At 38.6% G+C, this 21,919-nt stretch overlaps 1 protein-coding gene across 9 annotated transcripts in view; it reads left to right on the forward strand.

The window, feature by feature from the left end:
- Nucleotides 1–21,919, forward strand: part of gpat2 (glycerol-3-phosphate acyltransferase 2, mitochondrial) — a 106,015-nt gene that overhangs the window by 55,345 nt on the left and 28,751 nt on the right. For 7 of the 9 annotated variants that reach the window (XM_025005110.2, XM_025005108.1, XM_025005109.1 and 4 more), the window contains 8 exons: nt 12,129–12,236; nt 14,554–14,664; nt 16,388–16,458; nt 16,544–16,654; nt 17,093–17,215; nt 19,034–19,133; nt 21,122–21,255; nt 21,475–21,571. In XM_025005110.2, the coding sequence (XP_024860878.1) occupies nt 12,165–12,236; nt 14,554–14,664; nt 16,388–16,458; nt 16,544–16,654; nt 17,093–17,215; nt 19,034–19,133; nt 21,122–21,255; nt 21,475–21,571 (819 nt within the window). In that variant the 5' untranslated portion in view covers nt 12,129–12,164. The remainder of the gene's footprint in view (nt 1–12,128; nt 12,237–14,553; nt 14,665–16,387; nt 16,459–16,543; nt 16,655–17,092; nt 17,216–19,033; nt 19,134–21,121; nt 21,256–21,474; nt 21,572–21,919) is intronic. The other 2 variants (XM_025005113.1, XM_025005116.1) reach the window with 1 other exon arrangement.

A 21,919-nucleotide genomic window follows, 5' to 3' on the forward strand; every position in this document is an offset into this window, starting at 1 on the left:
CAGGGTACCTTTAATATCGACACTCTATTGAGCCCTGGAGTCAGGTTTGCTGTAATAACTATCTGCTGACAGAGAAAAGCCAACTTGTTTTTGCATCAGTGCTTATTTATGATGTGATTTTAAGTAGATTTCTTAACTTTTGTTATTTGTCTGTGTTGGCTTGTTTTTAATGATAAAATTAAAGTAATTATTTATTTTTTTTTTCTGTCCTTTTTATTTCTCAGAATGAACATTTGCAGCTAGCTTAATAAAAGCTTCTTTGTTTGATGAAAGGTTTTTTAATTTAGGATAAAACAAAGCGTTCTTTGTATTCTCTTGCTGCTCTCTGCCCTCTGCATTGAAACATTTTTGTTAGTTGTTTGCTGCCTTGTTTGTTTGTTTTTTTTAAATAAAACTTAAATAACTTGTACATTATTTATAAAATTAGCCTCAGACAAAGTTGTGGTGTTTTTCACTCTGCGTAGAAGTGATAGAGCTTGACACAAAGGTGTACAGTGTACAGCCCTGTGCTTTTTCAACCACACACCCACAACAAGAGAGGAAGAGAGAAATTCACATAAAATTTTCACTCCTGCCAGCCCAGAGGCTCCTGGTTGAGCCCACCTAATGACGCTCACATGTCTTCCACTCTCCCTCTGACATATAACCACATATCCTTCAGCCTCGATTGAAGTAGATTAATATGCTGTTAAAGCTGTGATCATGAGACACCACTAAATTGCCTTTTTTTCATTTTTTACGCTGAAAGCTTCGCAGCCAAGTGCTAGAACTGCATACGCCTTTAAATTACCCTTTTAGTAGCTGTGCAGAAGAAAATGGCAAAGTTTATTGTTCCAAACAGATGAGGAGAGAGAGGTGGAGTACGTCTTGCTGTACAGATTGTTCCCTTTGGGGCAAATGTGATAATATATTTAAGAAAATGACTTGGATCTGAGAGGTATTAATAGTTTTATGTAAGTATATACCGTTTCTAAAGGCTTACTGAGTGAGAAGAATCATTTGTTACAATATATCATTAATGGCGGCAGGAAAAGAATGTTCACAAATCATTTATCCATCCATCCATCATCTGCTGCTTGCTGTGGAGTCGGGCTGTCGTGGCAGCAGCTTGAGCAGGGAAGCCCTGACATCTCTTTTCCAGCTTCTCCAGGAGAATTCTTAGGTGTTCCCAGGACCACCAAAAGATGGTCTTTCCATCGCGTCCTGAGTCTTCCTCCCAGTTGGACATGCCTGAGACACCTCCCTAAAAAGGCATCCAGGAGGCATCCTTACCAGATGTCCGAAGCAGCAGCTCTACATCGATTCCCTCCTGGATAACTGAACTTCTCACCCCCTCTCTCTCAGTTACCCTGTGGAAAAATCTCATTTCGACCACATGTATCCACGATCTTGTTCCTTTGGTCACTAACCAAAGTTCATGACCGTAGGTGAGGGTCGGAACGTAGACCGACCGGTAATTGGAGAGCTTTGCTTTGCAGCTCAGCTCCCTCTTTGCCACAACAGACCAGTACAGAGTATGTAATACTGCAAAAGCTGCACCGATCTGTCTGTTGATCTCATGCTCCAGTCTTCCCTCACTTGTAAACAAAACCCCGAGATACTTGAACTCCTTCACTTGAGGCAGCAACACATTCCCAACCAGGAGAGAGCAGGCCGCTCTTTTCAGTTCGGTGAGTTACAGTTCATTATTTGGTCTAAGACATCAGTAGCTAATCCAGAATAGTAAAACTGTGATCATTTTTGGTGCTTGCAGAGAATAAGACATCCTACAAATAAATCCTTATCCGTAAGGAAGGGATAAATAAGATACAAAGAAATCGAAAGGAACATTATGTTTTTAGAGAGGGAATTACAAGCTCATCTTTGGCATTCCTATGATCCTTTTTAAACACATCAATAGAGCAGGAAAATTTTGCTGAGCAGACAAATGGAAAAACACCGCAGGGACACCAATGTAATGCCTTTTTATTTACTGTCTGTAAGTACACCAGGCTGAACAAAAAGAATGCTAATATGATAAAAGTACACACTACTATGCACCTGGATGTGTCAGCTATCTCGCTGCTTCACTGCACGCACCAAGAAAATCAATCTGTGAATCAGTGGCTGTGCGTCATGGAGCCAGAGTGTTTCATTGATTTTTCTAGAACAAAAGGAATTCTATAACTTTACTCTGCTCTTTTTTACCTTTCGCAGCACATGGTTTTCACTTTGATGTCAGAGGGACATCGCTTGTAGAAAATCCTCTTACAAACATATTGATGGATATTAGAAAAATCAAATACCGCCATACAACAATTATTCGATTGTATTAATTTCAGTCTTTACAACAAAGTGAGTTATGCATCACAAAGAGAAGTATAGCATTTTAAAATCCTCCCCTTTTGACTACTATACATCAAATATTTATTTCCCCTGCCATCTGGACATCAGAAAAAAAAATCCCTCTTTTCTTTAGTGTGACTTCTGCTCCTCCATGGTCAGCTGTGCAGCTGCTTCCATTTAATATGCATGATTTTCCCTCTTCGGAGGAAAGTGTTGCAGTGTACAAACTAATCTCAACTCCATCCCCACTAAGTCTTTGTTACTGTTGGTTAGTTATCTTGTCACCTCCCAGGATGGAAAAGTTTATGCCTTTATCACTTTGGTCATAGTCATGTTGGAAAATTCTTGCATTAATGATGTTTTGACTGAAAACTGTGAAGCAGGTGGGATTTATCAGCTGATAATCACATGCCGCTGGTTGACATGCAGCTGTAAACCTAAATGCAACCTATAAGCTTTTAAGTGTTAGCAGATAGTTTGTCTTGTTATTTGCATTCAGTCACTACATATCAAGAGGAATGTTCGTCTGTATCAAGCACATCAATTTTAATTCACATTCCTTTACTTGCTGCTGAAAGAGGCATTCAAAGGGGCACGAGCTACAAATGAGCTCAGAAACAGAGAAAATAACGCACCCAAGAACCTAAAAGAGGCTCCGACTCCTTTGTTTTGAAACGCATCCTCTCCTCTTAGCTTATGGAGTCAGTCGAGCTACTTCCTTTTTTCTGGCTAATTAGGGAAGAATACTTGACAACAGTATTATGTGGTATGTGGATGATAGGGGTCGTCTTTTACATTTCAAAGAATTCCAAACAAGCTTTGGGACATGCTATTATGCCCCTGGAGAAATTGCAGATAATATACTAATGCGGTGAAAACGAAAGAAGTTGGATTTGGAATGCAAGTTCAGGCATGTGTGGTCTTAATAACAAAATAAACCATCAAAGTCCACGTAGTTGGGACTCAGGAGCAGTGGATAAAACACTGTTACACTGCAGCTTGAACAAGTTGAAGCAGTGGAATAACAATGAGTGGAGTTGAGGTAAAGTTTAGTCAGTGTAGACCTTTTTCATTTAAAGTGGGGAAAGCACAAACATTGTTAATAAATTACAGTATATTATGATGTTCAAATTCCATTTAGCAGCTTTCAGAGTTCAGTCCTCAGTGACTCCTGGGGCTAAATGGATGAATATCCACACACTTTAATCATGACAATTGTATGTATGCAGAAAAGCAGAAATCTATATTCTTTCCTCCAGGCAGCTAAAGTTGTACATGTGGTTCTGTTTAAAGTGATTGTAAAGTTGTACTGATCAGCATGAACCTGATTTCTTCTCCCAAAGGAGATCAGCTCTGTAATTTCAGAACAAAGAACCGTACCGAGGTGTGAAAGAAGTAATACAAACCAGCAAACCCAAGCTTTATCTGCAACAGATGAACATACAGCAGATACCAATGCAGCCTTGGGTGGAATGATTGATGATTCAGAGAGAAATACAAAAGTGGAGCATGTTAGGTGGTGGTGCTTTTTTTAAATTATTTTATTGTTAAAAGGTTCATCCAGAGAAAATACTTATTTTAACCCCGAGTTAAGTAATTGATGAAATGTTCCACAGATTAAACCGAAGACCGTGGTGTCTCTTTATTGATCCGTGGATGCAGGATTGCATTTCAACCTGGTGCTTTCTAAAGCCCGACCAAGTCCCTCAAAGCTCTTAAAAGCCGTTAAGACTCCCAGTTTTTTGTGATGGGAAACCTGAATGTTCTCAGGTCACATTTGCAATTCCAAAGCAGCATTCCTTGAAGGAATGTAAATCAGCTGCTGCCATGCACGGTAAAGTTTTAAACAAAGATCCCGCGGTTTGTGTATTCAGCTTCTCTCACACCAAACTGTAGGTCAGCAACTCTAAAAATGGTCGAGTTTTATCCAGTTTGTGTTTGCTGTGGCGATCATCTAAAGTCAATCCACTGAAGATGTACATACACGGATTAGTTTTTGAGAGTTGTTAAAATGCATCCAGTGGCTCATGAGATGATTTGCTAAAAGACATATGAACAAACACATAGGCAGTTACATGATCTCCCGCATTTCACTGCGGTAGGCAAAGACTGTTTGACCAATGTCCAAGTGGCCATTCGTATGTATGACTGTTGCACGCAACTGAATAGTTTATAGTGCCGGAAATTTACAAAGAGCACATTAAAGGATGATTGAGTGTAAATGAAAAGTGCCTGGAAGGAACAAGCTCTGTGAAATTGTTTTGTGTCTTGTTAAGTTCTGTCGTGTTTATTTTTATTTTCCCATTTCCCCCTTTTCCACCATATTTGATTGAAATGCTTTAAAATGTGTACAAATTGTCAGAAGAATCTATGAGGCTTGCTCTCATACCGCGATGGCTCACTTTTAACTGTGACCTGGCAAAACAATCTACAGTCGTGAAGAACAAAGTGATTGTCAGGAAATAGACTTGACTTGTATTAACAAAATAAAAAGTGGTTTGTTATTAACTTTGTTCCCTTTCAGTGACCCCACACAAATATCAAAGCCCCTATTTCAAAATATAAGGGCTTAAAAAAGAGATGAGATATGAGGGAACAGAAAGGAAAACAGAAATTTATTGGGATTTTTTCTTAAGGTTCCCCCATCAAAACAACATTAAAACATAAACAAAACAGCACAAGACTTGACAGAGAAAACAGAAGGGTTGATAAGCTTGTAAAAATGGAGATAAGATTGTTTTGGACTAACAGGATTGGATAATTACACTGATCAACATGTTTTTGACTAATAGGATCTGATGATAATTATGATGATCACTAAGTCATTTCTATCTGATTCTGTCAGATAAAAAGGTTCCTGCCTCGCTTTGGAGTCACAAAAGAGAGCGCTAATTACGACTCAGACACACTTCATTTCTCCCTTTTTACACCTCCCTTTCCCTCCTACCTTTAAACAGATCCTCGTCTCTCCCGTAGAGCCATGTTGTTTTATTAACAACCGTGAGATACGAGACACCTGAGCAAATCTATATATGTGAGGAGGATGTGAGGGAGAAAAACAGCAGCTGAGCATCTTTTCTGTTTTAAATACATGCAAATATGAGAGTTGTGGACCTCATTGAGACCTTTTCACACCTTCACATCTCAGCTTTGGAAGCTTAATTAAGATGTTTCCACAAAAATAAAAGTGGACACACTTGTGCAACACAGTGTCTTATGCAGCTTGTTTATCTAATAATTGCTTCACAAAACCAAGAATGTTTGACAGAGTTTAGAAGAGTTGTGAATAAAATGATTTAGCGTGCAAAGTGTTCATCAGACCGGAGGCGTCTCCAGTGGCCACGCTGATAAAACACTGCAAGCTCATTTCATCAATTATAAATGCCTGATAACACAAATCACATCAAATTTACATTAACTTAAAGTAAGAAAAATCATGTCATCTTTAACTTAGATTACTTTTACATCAAGATAAACAGTTCACCGCGTTTGATTGAAAAAAACTAAATGAATGCAAACAGATTGCAGTGATACCTAGATATATAGAAAAGCCTTGATGAATGTTTAGCGTAAGTAAGATTCCTCAGAGGTTTTAAATCACTCATAGGAGTCTTTTTCTAAAAAACCCAACCAACATAGACAGATCTATCTGGAGGACAGATTCATTATAAGTTGATGCACCAAAATAAGTGTAATTTCTTCAGCAGAATGGAGGAAATGTTTTGATTTCCGGTAAAACATCTCTCCTATTACTGAAGGACAAGCAGCATTGTGGGGTTAAAATAATGACAAGCACTACTTAATTTGAGTCCTTTCTGAACATTTTGCACTGGTGAATGAATTCATTTTGTAGGGTCAGCTAAGAACGCATTCAGCCATTGTACATTTGAGGACAGAAAAAGGACCTGGAACTAATAGTTATTGCTGTTTGCTATTAATATAATTTAATTATCTTGTCAGTCATTGTGAATAGAAGCGGTGGCTTTGAAGCAACACAAAAAGTTCTAAATCTATTAAACACGATTTAATAGGTAATCCACGTGGGTTTGAAAGTTAAATGCATTTTTTTTTAAATATAATTCTTGATGTTTTAACATTAACATGAGAGGTTGAAGGTAAATTGAGCAGTTTGTTTGATAAAAAAGCAGACTATGCACTTAATAAAGGCTCAAAAGACATAAAAAAACTACAAAAGCAGTAATCTGCTTTGCCCTTCAGTATGTATACAGGCTAGGACAATTGTAATCGTTTTTAAGGTTCAAATACAGCATGTTATTTCAATTTTTACTAAATTATTTTCACTTCATTTTTCCTGCTGTCACGCGGTTTCTGGCTTCCTCCAGCAGACTAAAAACATGCATGTTAGGTTAATTTGTCAAATTGTCCTCAGGTGTGGGTGAGCGAGTGAATGGTTGTTTGTCTCATTTGTCTCTATGCGTCCCTGTGATGGACTTGCAACCTGTCCAGGGTGTCCCCTGCCTCTTGCACAGTGATGGCTGTAGATAGGCACCAGCTCCTCCACGAAACAGGAAAAAATAGGTAAAGAAGATGGATGTGCAGCAAGTCCCAGGTTAGTGTTAAAGTAGAAAATTGTGTCTATTCATAAATGTTGGGGAAGATAGGTAAAAAATAAACTCATGAATACAATTTTGTCTTGTAATTTTGACATGGTTAAACCGTAGAAGCAACCCACTGCAACAGAATTAATTTTAAACATAATAAGATTCCAATTTAGGATTTTTGTGAATAACCAGCATGTTGACATGGTTTTATTTGGGTAGTTCATATTAGTGGCCCAAAAGGCATCTAGATTTTTAAGAAAACAGGAAGGGAAGGTTTAATTTTCTGCAGGGAGATTCACTTTGGTGTTTTTTTAAGACTCAGGTGAAGGAGTGATGGGAATGAAATGCCAATGCTACTACACTACAGAAAACAAATACATTATGTATGTGTCATATTTTTGTGGCTGTACTGTCACGATGACTTACACAGAAATATTTACATTTACTTGAGTGTGTCTGTATCATCCACAGACTTGCATTTTCATACCCAAGAGATCAATTAGGACTTGATAGATGTGACAAAATGATTCTACTTTGAAATGCAACTAGGTAAATGAATATCCTAAGTGTGTGTGTGTGTATATGCTTCTTTTTTTTCTCTGACATCCAACTTGGATATAAGCAATGGCTGGCAAAGTGACGTATAATTATCTATATTTGTATTCACGGTCGGCGGAGTTAGAGTTGACAGCAGTGTTAAATCAGAACGGAAACCGATAAATACAGACTTGCACAGGATGTTTTTTTTTTTTTTTGCAGTATAATTATCTTGGTAAAATAGAAATTAATTGTAAAGAAGACCAAAAGATGGGCAAAGTTTGAATAGAAAAATAAGCATTTAAGGCTGGGATAATGGTGGGATCACAGAAGCTGAGCACAGAATGTGATTTAAATCCTTGTGACTTGTGCAGGAGGAAGACTCGGTCGGTAACTTACAGGAGGAAACACTAACCGAAACTCTGTCTTAAAGAGCAGATAGATGTATGAGACACATCCAAAAGAGCAGTAGAAACTAATTCTGAAAGCATTGTTCCCTTCACGGTCCATTTAAATACAGACAAGCATTGCACATTCCTCTTCCTTCATCACTCTCTGAAGACTGGATGTTATGGTGGATGTAAATAGAAACCGGAATGGTGCCAAGTCAGCAAAGCCTTTCTTAAAAACTTCAATAAGAAAATCTTTGGTGTCAAGTGGCAACCGGAAAGTTGCTGTCGTATGTAAAGACACTTCTCACTGCAACAATACTTGTACACATTATGGTGCAGCTATTATAGGAAAGGAAAGTCAGGGAAATTTCTCTCAAAAGCTGTTTTACACCATGTTAAATTACAAGCCTGTTCCCTCCCAACGTCTCGAGTCATTCAGGTTAATTAGTTTACTATTTTTTTCTGCATGCTAATATAATTTTAGGTTCAAGGTGATTTATTTGTGTAAACACTTGTCGTACAGTGGTTGCAACTCAATATGCTGGACACAACATTGAATAATAAAAGAAGAAGAAACAATTATACAGCAAACGGTAATAAAATGTCAGCAATAATAAAACGCAAGCAGTAAGAAAATATATTGGGCATTAAAAATACATTAAAATGCAGCAATAAATGAAGTTAATTGATGTCAAGTCTGAGATTTTTTTTTTTGTTCCTGAGTCCCGCTTGTTTATGGGCGCTATGGATTATGACCAGCAGTTAGATGTTAGAGGTTCTGCAGAAAAATAACTTTTCAAGCATCTTTTGATGCCATGTTACTAAGTACTATACAGACATTACAAGTATAAAACGTGTAACAAACGTGTAAACAGTTGCATCAATATTAGGCGGTTTTAAACAATTAGTTGATTTTAAAAAAAGGTTTTAGGGAGAGATTCTAAAAATGGACGCTAAGCTTTTTATGAGACATCACATTCTCATAGTTTATCATCGTAGTTTAAGCTCCTGTGGCTCCATTATTTATGACTCTATTCAGACATGCAGCAGCGATCACAGCTCATGGTGGCGCAAATTCAAAGTCTTTTTGTTGATAACTCTTTTAGAAAGGTATTGCTGTGAAGTAAGTAGACAAGAAGTCTTACCGTTTGAGTTTTTATTGAAATTCAAACATGTTGTATGAATATAAAAAGTAACTATCACTGCGATTTTTAAATGTACTTTTAGTGTTGATCACCAAAGTCCAATACGGTGTTGGCTTTATTATAAAACAAGCTGTTTTTGTAGGAACCAGCGTAAAACTACTAAAGGTGTTCAGTAGTGCTAAGCCTTTGCAGTTTTGGATTAGAGCCGCTGTGTTATGAAACAGTTTTAGTCACTGGTCAGTTTGACCTGAGATCAAGGCATGGATGAGTTTTAAAAAATATATATATTTGTGTAAAAGTTCAGACCTGCTTTGTTCAAATGTTGTCCTGAAGGATTATTGTAAATTAATAATAGCAGAAAATTACCATTAAGAAACAATCACTTATTATGAAAAAAAATAAATTCAAATATAAAATTAATAGTTTTGTTGCAGATGTTCCCCTGGAAAGAAACACCCACCTGTTTCTGAGTGAATCCTGTTTGGTTTTAGTCGATGATAATTCAGGGCAAAGAAACCGAACACCGGAGCTAGAAAAGGTTTTTTTTTTTCCATGCTTCTCATGTTTTAGCAGCTGCCACACTACTGAATAAAGATGAGTGAAGTTGTTGGTTTTTTTGTTGTTGTTGTTTTCTACATATGAGCTGCGGGGCATGTAATGTCAAAGAAAATCCAGATGCTGGAAAACCGTTGGAAAAATAAAATATTCAGGGCTTACGTTTAGACTAAAATGTGTGTTTTTCTATGTGAAGAAATGATTGAAAAAGTGGTTTGTGACAGTTTCCTGGGCGTTGCCATGGCTGTTTGATTGACAGGTCATTAGGCTAATTAGGTAGCTGCAGCTGCGAGACAACGAGACCCCGCTCGTTGAATTTTGTGTTCAGGAGACAAGAACGGCTCATTTGTCTGCATACAAATGATACGTGACTGACAGAAGTTGACACTGCTGCTAGAAAAGTAGGTTTTTCAGATTGGTATCGAATTAATATTTGTTGACATTGTTTTTTGTTTTTTTAAAAGCTGCAGCTAGCTAACGTTTTGCTAGCTTGCGATTGTTTAAATTAAATTCTTCTCTGGTATCGAAAACAAAACCTGTCATAATATTACCATTGTACTCGGTAAGTGTGGTGTATACTCTGCCGTGCTGCAGAATTAATATTAAGTAATTTATTTGGTTTTACTGGGTTAAGAATGGAAAAGCTGTACTTTTGCATTTTTAAGTTATTCTCTTCAGAGCCCTCCTGGGTCTAACATATTGTGTGTATTATTGTTCATATTCTAGTTTCTCTCTCTCTGTGGGAATTAATACTATATCTTCAACCCCATAGTTGATTTACTTACTCTTTATTACTTTATGTTTACTGCATGTATACTCAGTTACCAGCTTAATCCGCAAACTGCCGAAGATATCTGTTTAAAATATTTTATCCTTCATGTGTGGCTCCTTTTCCAATAAAATTTAAAGCCCCCACTGATTACTGATTACTGAACGGATTTTGGGAACATACTTAAATGCATCAGCCAACATCCCTAAAACTGCTGCTTTGAAATTACCTTCACTCTAATTTGACCTGCCGTCTCGTAATGGCCTCTGATTTTTTAATCATTTGTCGTCATGGGCCCACTTAAGTCCTGGCTACATATTAGTACACTACAGCCTATTAATTAGAAACTTTAATTCATTAATTATTTGTCAATAAAAGGACGAGCCCAGCAGGTATAAATGTAAGTACTGAGTGCTGTATTCATGTGTTTAAATGTGTGAAGGCAAATATTTTCATTTAAAAGGGAAGACTTCACGAGTAAAACAAATCGGGTTCAGCTTTCCATCATTATGACTTCGACATACTGCAGTTTTTTTCTGTTTTATTCCCTCTCTACTGTCTTATATAACCCTATTAGAACCTCTGGCGATGTTTTGACTTTTTAATTCACAATTTTACATCCTTTACCCCCTTTTTTTACTGTCTCATCTCCTCTATTACCCAGCATACCTGTGAAGCAACACAGAGCCCTGGGAACTCCTTATCAGTGTCTCTGTTCCCACCAGACTTGGAAATGAATGTGGGAACCTAGAGCTGGTTGAAATGGAGCATCTCCCCATGGGTGAAGCTTAAGTTTTAATTAGCAAAGTTAATGGGGCAGAGTGAGATCAACTGAGGGAGAGACAGAGATGCAAAAGAAGTATTTCCTGAGCCTAATGAGTTTCCTGGATCTGATGGATGAAGACACAGAAAGTTATTTTTGAAGAGATCTGATGACATCAGGACTCATCTTCATCCTTTTGTAGCAGAAACAAAGCTCTGCACAGACCAAAGGGAATCTCTCTGAGGAGAAAGGCTTTAGTGCTGGCTTTATTTCCTCAGGGACCAGCAAACCCTTTTCTTGATCTGCAGTGAATCTACATTAATTTTGGATGATTACTCACTTGAGGATCGGCACAGCCAGTACTATCAATTAGATAACCTGTTTAAACTTGAATGCATTACCTCTTGACCAAATGATATGTTAAGAACTCATTATTACAAGGCACCAGTTAAATAAGAGCTGTTCTCAGATTAGATTCTTCTTCTTTTTTTAAATTAATTAGAACCCGCCAGCTAGTGCCCTGTTCCACCTGTATGAGGCTGGGCAAAGACAAGTTGCCCTCCATCTCTAACCTCCTAATGGCACTTCTTCCCTTGTTGGAGCAAAACTTTTAAACTAAAGTTTGCCACAAGTCGAATAAATTACACAATGAGAAACCAAATGCAGTTGAACCATCAACAAGAAAGTCGAGCTCAAATGAAGGAAAACGAGGTTATGAATTGAACAAATCTTGTGATAGTGTGGAACAAAATCAGTTGCTTAGATTGGTGAAATTATTTCTGTGGGCATTAGGTAATTGAATGCAGTGTTGCCAAGATTCTTCTGCCAAAGACCACAAGTTGGTGAGTTTTGAAAATGAGATTATGTGTGTTTGGGTTTATTTCCCTAAATTGGAAGATAAGTCTTTCCCCTCCTGTGTCTTCTGAAAAGGCTCTAAGATAAAAGGACTAATTTAGAGCTAAAAATTAGCTCTTACATTTGCATGTGCTTTATACCAATCACAATGTGAGAAAGATCAGCATTAAACATGACTCCCTATAATAGTTTTTTTTTTTTTTATTCTCCTAATCTTTTTTCCAGATAGGTTTCTGGGTATAAATCTGCAGGGGCCTCATCATGGTGCAGGAGAAGAATGATGGGATAAACAACGACATGAGCCTTCCACCGATTCAGCAGAAAAGACCTGCTGTAAGAACTCCGCTTGCTTCCCTCTCTCCCACTGTCCTCTTCCTCTTTCTCCGTGTGCGCTAATCTCAAACGCTTTGTTCCTCACAATCACTAAAGAACACGCATGGCCTCCTGTGCTTATTTCTGTTTGATGCTTACCAAATCACAGAATATGATGCATCAGTGAGTCATGCCGGCCCGTCAGAAAATGAGCACAATTTTCAAAAGACTACTAAATACCGCATGAATATTAAAACTTTGCCTACACGCTTGAATCATTCGTCGTTTCTCCTCCTCCCCCCTGTCTTTACACTCCTGCTCTTACCTAGTTTGGTGATTTTAAATGTTTGATATTTAAATGTAAGCTTTTTTATTAAGTTTTGACTTAAATAGACCCAACAGAGTCAGGTCTTGAATCCATCTTCATCAGTCAGCCATTGATTTTTAGGAGATTCATTAGCTCATGTTGTATAAAAGAGATCCGTCTGAATTCTAACCACCCACACTAACACCACACACAAAGCAGCACATTCAATCATTTGGTGTCTTTTACATACTGTAAAACAAATATTTGTACAACTGGCAAGTAGTCAAGTCAGTACAGGTAACCTAAAGTCTGGTTAATCAGTAAATAGTTCATATTCTAGTGTTTTGAAAGCATGATCTGTTTGATGATATGATCTGAGTTCGTTCAGTGTTGATATTCATGCAAGTTTCTGCATGCTGAAATCATCAGATAATTGCCTATCAAAGCAACAAAGTTAACTTAATAAACTCAAAACAATGACACAATATTTGTTTTTAGATGCCATTAAGGAAAAAGTATAAAGTTTCGTATAATGTAATACAAATGAACAGCACAAAAAAAATGCCTGGCAGATTTGATTTCTGCACTGTAAACTTTCTGTAGGTGTTTAACCATGTTTGGCAATTATAGCCTTTAAGTTATAACAAATATATTTTGTCAGTTTTGGGAGGATTACAGCTTACAGTCCTGAGTTTCTCCCTCCTTGTCAAGAGTATCACCACCCACACTTACACACACACACATTCATACAGCACTCTACTACATCTCTACAGAGCTAATCTGGATAAACCATTCTATAGATTTAGATCACATTCATACACAGATGGGTCAGACATCATAGGCAATGAGGGGTTCAGTGTCTTGCCCGGGAACATTTCAACATACTGGTGGAATCAAACCTTCAGCTGTCTTGTTGGAGGACGACTGCTCTGACCACTGAGCCACAGGCGCCCTCAATTCTCCCTCTTACTTGGTGTTAGTGTTTGAATGCATTATTCCTAATTTATAAGGGATCTAAAATAATAACAGAAAGAAAATTTCCCTGTTTAACCCTTGCTGCTTTGGTTCCAAAATACATTGTGGAAAACTTACCTACCATGCACCCATTTACCTTCGTTTTTTGGTCTTCCACTTATGACTTTTCACAAGTCCACAGGAAATAGAGACCAGACCACCCAAATAAAACACCCAACATTTCAAGTACACTTTACTGTAATGAAGAGGGTATACACTTTCTTCTCCTTCTTTTTCTTTCGGCTGTTCCTTTTTCTGGGGTCGCCACAGCAAGTCATCCTCCTCCATCTAACTCTGTCTTCTGCGTCCAACTCCTTCCATGTCCTCTCTAACTGCATCCATATATCTCCTCTTTGTCTTTTTCCTGGCAGCTGCGTCTCTAACATCCTTCTACCAATATAAACACTGTCCATTCTCTACACATGTCCAAACCATCTCAGTCTGGCCTTTCTAACTTTATCTCCCAGTCCTTCAACCTGTGCTGTACCTCTGATGACCTCGTTCCTAATCCTGTCCATGCTTGTCCCTCCCAAGGAGAACCTTAACATCTTCAGCTCTGCCACTTCCAGTTCTGTCTCCTGTCTTTTTGTCTTTGAACCATACAACATAGCTGCTCTCACCACTGTCTTGTAAACCTTTCCTTTGACCTTTGCTGCCACCCTTTTATCACAAATCACTCCTGAAACCTTTCTCCATCCTGTCTGGACTATCTTCTTCACCTCTTTACCACATTCTCTGTTTTCCTGGACAGTAGACCCTCAGTACTTGAACCTGCACCTTCAAAGAGGGTACACACCAGAAACAAAAATATGCCATCAGCATGTCGAAGCACATTGGTTCCTTAGTTTTATGCAAGATCTGCAGTCCGTGCCATTTCTGTAAAACTGAAATGTTTTTTGTCTTGTGTTTAATGAAATGTGTTTGTACTTCTAAGCCATTCTAAGTATCAAAAGGTTGGCTTGCTTTCAGTCGTTTTGTGCTGTATGTGTGAGTTAACTGTGTTTCCCTACCGCTCAGTTGTCATGGGAGTTGAAGATCAAGAAAAAGGTGAAGATTGTGCCTTCCTTTCTGGGCAAGTTAAGACCAGCTGTGGGCCAGTGTTGCCACCAGTGCACTCCAGACAGTCTGGTAAGTGGGCAGCATAGACGGTGAGAAAGGTCAGAGGAAAAAAGGAGTGAAAGGGAAAGGTAGAAAACTAGACTGAAGGTAAAAGAGGCCCCACAGTCAATTATCACCATATAGGCTTATTTTTATTCCCCAAAGTTTTATTGTTACTGCCATATATCTTGTCATTCTTATGGTACCTTTACAATTTCTTATGCAATGAGAGGGAGTTTGTCAGAGCCTGTTTGTGCAGAGATTGAGGGGGCTTGTTTTTGCTGCAGCACAAAAAAGGAAGCAAATATTCAAAACAAAAGTAAATAAATATCTTGATGTCAACAACTGTTAATGTGGGGTCGTTCTGTAGCAAAGATTACTTCAGGTCTCAGAGGATAATAATGGACCATCCAGACTGGGACATGCGAGATGTACAGCTGAAAGTTAGTAAATTAGCTCCACATCTTTTCCTAAACACTTTAACTTGACTTTATTGGAAAACATTTAGGTGTAAATCTGACTTCCAGACTTGCAGCTGAAAAACCAAATAAAAAAATTTACTTGATTATGAAGGCAATCGAATAAAAGATAACAGGACGTAAAACGAGCAAAAATAGATTATATCGTTGCTGCGTGATGCTCACTCTCATCCTCCTGCCTGTATTAAAAAACTTAAACAAAACGGTCTGTAAAAATTATGACTGAAAACTTTAGATTCATTCCATCCATTTATCCGTGCACCCATTTTCTGCCACTTATCTTTAGTCGAGTCACAGAGGCAGCAGGATTAGGAGGGAAACCAAGACATTCCTTTCCCAAGCAACACACTCCAGCTCTGTCTGGGGGATCCCACGGTGTTCCCAGGCTAGAGAGGATACCTGATTCTACCATTGAGTTCTGGCTCTACCCTGGGGTCTCTCCCAGTGAGACAGAACTGGAAAACCTTTAAAGGGAGGTTTCCAGGAGGCATCCTAATCAGATGCCTGAACCACCTCAACTGACTCCACTGCAAAGGAGCAGCAGCTCTACTCTCCTCACCTTATCTCTAAGGCTGAGCCTGTCCACCTTACAAAAGACGTCCATTTCAGGATCATTCTGGGCTCTCGTCCTTTCGGTTATGATCCATACCTTTATAGATGAGGATTGAAATGTAGATGGAGCAGTAAATCGAGAGCTTTGCCTTTCAGCTCTGCTCTATCATAATTTAAACTTGCCAAAGGAACGCCCTCATCACTGTGGACGAAGCCCCTATCTGTCGATCCATCTCCCACTCCATCCTCAGTGGAGGGAGCATTCTGCTTTACTCCAATTGGGAACCATGATCTCAGACTTAGAGGAGCTGCACCCCAGTGCAGTGAAGGTCACAACCTGAAGACGCCAACAGAACCGTACCGTCTGCAAGAAACAGAGACGAGACCCTGAGGTTTCAAAACTAGACTTTCTCCTCTCCACTGTGCCTTGAGATCCTCTCTGTGAGAACCTTAATCATGATCGGAGACAAGGGACAACCCTAGACTCATTGCGTTCTTCAACAAAACAAAGAAAAGGTCTCAAGTTCTAACAAATTTACAGACTTCAACTCCCCTTCAGCAGTTTGAGATTATTTAGCTTAGCTGGAAACCTATTGCCCTGGGGTCAGTTTTAGTATCTGCAAAAATAATGAAACATTGATTACAAGCATTTTATCAGTCGTTTGGTGTTTGAATCCGCTGACACAGTGTGTCTGCATGTTTTTGTTTTTGTCACTGATTAGCGCAAGAAGCTCGGGCAAAACTCATTTCCTGGCTTCCGCAACCTCCTGAATGTCAACGAGACACAAACCAGGTAGGTACAAAGTGTTTTTTTTCTTTTTGTCACACATTAACCCATGCAATTTTATTTAAATGGTGTTATGTTTTGTATTTTTCAGATATCGAGGCTGGCTGGTGCGGAGAGTTTGCTGTGTCTTGTTTGTGAGTGGGTGCAAGGTTTATGGGAGTCCTGTTAGCGACAGGTTGGAGAGAGTCTGTCAGAGCAACAGGTACCTGAGGGGAAAGAGTGGGAGGAGGGGGGACAGGTGTAGAGATGCCAGAGGAGTGTAAATAAATGATAGGCAGAGATACTGAAAATGAAACTGGCTGCCACAGCTCTGAGGCGAGGCAAAGAAAAAGACTAGGAAGATAAGAAAGACAAACAAAGATACCGAAAAGGGAGCCTATCAACAGTTCAGTGCGGAGTGAACGAAAAGAAAAAATTATGTGTATGGACGTTCACACTTTCCCTATCTCTGTCACCGAGTCCTCAGGATCTGTTGTTTTTCCCTCCTTCTGTGTAATTGAGTTTAAGCTTTATGTAACCGTGTCACTCAGGGGTGCTACTCTTGTTGTCATCTTGCTGGAAGGCGGATGTTTGTGTAAGTGCAGCACAAATGAGGCTCTGTGCCGTCTTAACCCTGCTATCCTGTGACCATGTGTTTCAGGGTGAAGGAGGCACTTGCAGCGGATCATAAAACACTCAAGGGGAACGATAGCCAAGGGCAGTTCAGTCTTCTCCCACTGTTCCTCCCCCTCATTAACACCTGCGTTTCCCCGGGCCTCTTAAGGTGTGTGTGTGTGTGTTACTCTGTGTGTGCGACTTTGTGAGACAGTTAGGTAGAGGACACAACTCTAAGCTGTACTTGATTGTTATTTATTTAAAAAAATAACTAAAACAACAGGTTTGGTTAATAAATTAATGATACTTTGCTTTTTCTAACATCATAAAAATCCCCCTCAAAAAGTCGTGCATTTATCATTTCAGATAAAATCCAGTTTGTGTCGCTGAAGCCTTGTACCACTTATTATCCTTTGTCAATAAGCTCTATTGCTGTTCAGTGCTTTTAAAAACATGTTAATGAGCTACTGGCAGATATGTTTTATTTATTTATTTTTAAATGAACAAGGACAGTGTTGAATAAAACTGAGTCCTTGCACCTAAAACCCTTAAAAGAGCTCAGGACCTGATTTGAAAATGTTCCCCAACAAATGCAGAAAATGTTAAGCCTTAAATTGACTATTTAGATGTTTTTTCTTTTTAAAAAAAAGGGCTAGATTGATTATAACATTGTTGCCGTCTGCGTTTTTGCAGTATTGTCCCTTTAATTGATGATGGCCATAACCTGCAACTATAGCTGCCTTTGGAGAAGAGGCCACGGGGGGAAATCATATCTCTTCAGGATAGAAACAGTAACAAAACAGTGCGCTGTATTTGAGATTACATGGAAAAAACAGCCTAATAAATTTAACAAATTGAAATCACTGCATCTGGATCTGTGAGCATCACAGATCCAGCATCATAAACTCAAGATGAGTGATCAAGTTGGGTTTGTTTTTAATGCAAAAAGGTTTTAAATTGTGACTTTTTGTCTCAGATAGTTTCAGAAACTGTTTCATTCATGGCAGCATTCATTTATATAATCGTACTTGTTTATTTGGATGACCAATATTAAGCTAAAATGTGATGTGGTGCCTCTTTAAGACAAACTTCAGGCACGAACAGATCTCACGTAAAATGAGTTTGACCGAAACTCTGTCCACTCTCATCATGAGATTATGAGATCTTCTGGTATGAAAGATGATGCTGGTAAACCTTTAATTAAAATCTGGCTCCACCTTAAAGAAACTGAACCCAGAACTGCTTTAAACTCTCCAACACCCAGATGATGTTTTGCTTAGATCGCTACGCTTCAAATGGGATTTCTCGCAGATGCATGGTTATGTATCAGTCATTCATCATGCCTGTCAAGATGTCAGTTGTTGAGGCACAAACTTGTCCAGGAGCATTGACGGGTGATATTTTAAAAGTTAATCTGGGTGCTATTAATTTTTCCGGTCTTAAGATCCTGTTCATATATACACACTGGGTTGGAAATCCTGTAAATGTCTGATGAAATGGAGCTGAAATTTCTGGCACCTTTTCCTTTTTTCTTCTCCTTCTTTCAAAGAACGTCTTGAGGCTTTCTTGTGGCCTAACGAATCTCTTTTCAGAATCTCTCTTTTCCCCCCTTTTTCTCCTCTCTTCTCTCCCTCATTTACAGCTACGACCTTTGTCTCTATCTGCAGCTGTCAGTCGCACACCCCTTCCTCTTTATCGCTTTCCGCTTTGCCTCCTCCCCATGTCATCACTCATCCCGTTTCTCCGTGCTTTGTCTCAGTCCCATCTCTCTCATTTACATGTTGTCTCACTGAACTCGATTCTCACTTCTTTTATTAAAGCTACATTTGCTTGCTCGCATTATTGGCAGCTATTTCTCTTAACTCCATTGCAGTTTGTCCATTACTCTTGTATGCATGGTCTCCTTTTTCTTTCTCCTTATCGACACTCATTATTTTCTCTCTTTATTTGCTAAACCTTTTTCTACACACTATCCTCTATTCTGCAGATTCCTAAGCTGGGTGATTCTGAAGGTGTTTGCTTCTATGTTTGGCAGCATCCAGGTTAACCTCAATCATCTTCCTGCTTTACACAAAGCTTCCCAAGAGGTATGAATGTTTATAAACACGCACTTGCATCTTTTAGATAAGATGTTCACACATAATTAAATGTGTCTGAAACGGCTTCTCGGGACTGTCAGCTCATCCTGTGAAACACGAAACGTACACTTTGTATTTTTACACACAGAAGCTGTCATGTTTTAGCTCACACACATCTGTGCTTAAGATGTGAAATTAGTCTGTGTTGAACTGTGGTGAAACGATGAAACGTTACAGGGTTGTTTTTATTCATCCACTGCAAAGCAAGAGAAGTATTGATATGTTTTAGTGAAGGGAAGTAAAAGGTTAAAACATCTAAAAACTTTTCAAAGTTTCCCATCTCTTTTAAAACTTAATTAATTTTCCTTTTTTTTCTGAATTGTACACAGCTCTAATTACATGGTTGACTAAATAGATAAAGGGGAATGAGTTGGGCTGCTGTTGCAGAGTCACAAAATGGGCATGAATGAATTTTGTTAAGATCTCCTTTGCCTTGATCTCTCTGAATGCAGTGTTTGGTGAAGGACGAACCAAGAAAAATGTGTTAGAGATGCTTTTGGTTTTGATTGTCAGCCAGTTGTCAGGGTATATTTAGGATTTTTCACATCTTTTCAGAATGATATGGTTGTTTTTTTTTTTAATCTTTTTTTGTGAAGCCAGAAAAACAAAGAGCTGCAATGAAAACTAGTTTAGATTTTGATTAAATCACAGCAGCTCTGTTAGCCTTTTCAGTTTATGGTTGAATTGTCCACATTTTTATTTTAAACTTTAGTCATTTTCAATAATTACTAAATGTGAGAGACTTAAATTCGATTATCTGAAAATTTGTGCGACGTTAGATTTTTATACTTTAGTTGATGACATACAAAACTAAGCCACTAAAGTGAGAATCTCTTTGTGTTAAACAAAAAAAGCAAATAAAAAGGAGTTTTAGAGTGCAGCACTTTTATTTTAAAAACTTTTTTCTGACGGTGGTGAAATTACGTACCTGAAAAAACAAAAGCCTAAAGGCCTTCCTTGAAAGAATGCGTATCACCCGCCACCTTTCATGTCAGGGTTTGAGACTAAAATAATCTTAAAAATGATGGCATTATAGCTGTTTTGGTGAAACCTTATAAATGATGTTACGCCTGACCTCATGCAAGATATCGCACGATCCATTAGCACTTAAAAGTATGTGTTGAAGATGACTTTCAGCTACTACGACACCAAATGTAGCACAATCTGTGGTGGCCATTTTGAATTGGGCTGACTCCAAAGGTTAAACTAGTTGTAGTTTCACAACCAATGATTACTTTCTGAACATTTGAATAAAATCTGTCCGCTGGTTCAGGAGATTTTCCGCTCACAGGTGAACACGGCCGGTGCCAACAGTTAATGCCAAAGTTTTAGGCAAAAGAAATGTGCAATGTTTAGTGTTCAGACTGTTTGCTGGAGATGATGCTCAACTACTACCAAACCCAATTTGAACTTAATACTGGATGAGTTTTTGTACTTTTTATTGTACTGGCTGTGGCGCCCAGCCTCCTTGCAGTGATTCTCGGATATTTTAGGACAGACAAACAGGCAAAAACATTGTCGCCTTCAGCGCTGGGCGATAATTGTTTGTTTTCACTTGATATATAATTTGAAAAGTTTGCAAAAGCTGCTTTTCATTTTCATTTTTCAACGATGATCATTTGGTTAATGAGCTTAAGAAACGCTCATATTATGTTTGGAATTTGTCAACTTTCACATGACAAAGAGCAACTTAAACATATTTCTTACATAAGTAATTATCCCTGCATACATTTCCTAATGAACATGTTTGCAAGGCATTCTTCAGAACATAAATGTAAGTTCCTGACATTCCTTTTTTTCCTGATGGTATCTGAAGCTTGTGGTGTTTGATGGCAATGGAGTTTAACCAGGAGCTCCCGCTCAGTCACGTGTGCACAGCTGGTCTTTGTTCTCCATAATGAATGACGCTGTGAAGCTGTTTCTGTTCTTTAATTCAGGGCGCGCCGCTGGTTTATGTGTATGTGCGTCACAGTGCCGTGGACTTCTCCCTCATCCCGCTTGTGCTCTTCTGCCACAACCTGAGGGTGCCGTACACTCTCTGCCCTCCGCAGACTCAAAGCTCCTTCTTAAGGTAGACTCGCACACAAAAAAAGCTGCAAGGCAGGTTGAGCAGCAGTAACAGTGATCTACCGTCACAGTACGCTTTGGTTCTTCAGAAAGTCTGCAGTTCAATTTTTTTTAACTCCAGAAATGAGATGCTGATTTCATAAGTGTTGTTCACATCACCATATTTAGGCTTGTCCAATTAAGTTTAAGCCTTCTCCACACTTATCCTTCATTTGTCCTGCAGAGCAATTTTGCAGAAAGTAGGTGTAGTCCTCCTGCCACCCTCACTGACTGAGCTGGAAGCCGAAGGGGACCCTCTGTACTCTGCTGTCATGACCTCGGTGAGTTCAACATGTTTTTAATCACTGAGATATGGGAGGACAAAATCTCTGAATGCCAAAATTTGTCATAACTTCATCAAAGTTTTGCTGTCTGCTGAAGCTGAACGTATCTCAGCTCAGTTACCTATTTAAATCAATCAAAATCAATCAATCAAATTTTATTTGTATAGCACATTTCAGCAGCAAGGCATTTCAAGGTGCTTTACATAATTAAAAAACAAAATAAAAACAGCATGTGACAATGAATAAACAGTAAGAAAGAGACAAACATCAAAACCCCGCCCTCTAACCCTAATTTAGCCATAAGCAACTCTAAACAGGTGGGTTTTAAGTTGAGATTTAAAGGCA

This window comes from Kryptolebias marmoratus, linkage group LG1 (genome assembly GCF_001649575.2).
Source record: "Kryptolebias marmoratus isolate JLee-2015 linkage group LG1, ASM164957v2, whole genome shotgun sequence".
Lineage (NCBI taxonomy): Eukaryota > Metazoa > Chordata > Actinopteri > Cyprinodontiformes > Rivulidae > Kryptolebias > Kryptolebias marmoratus.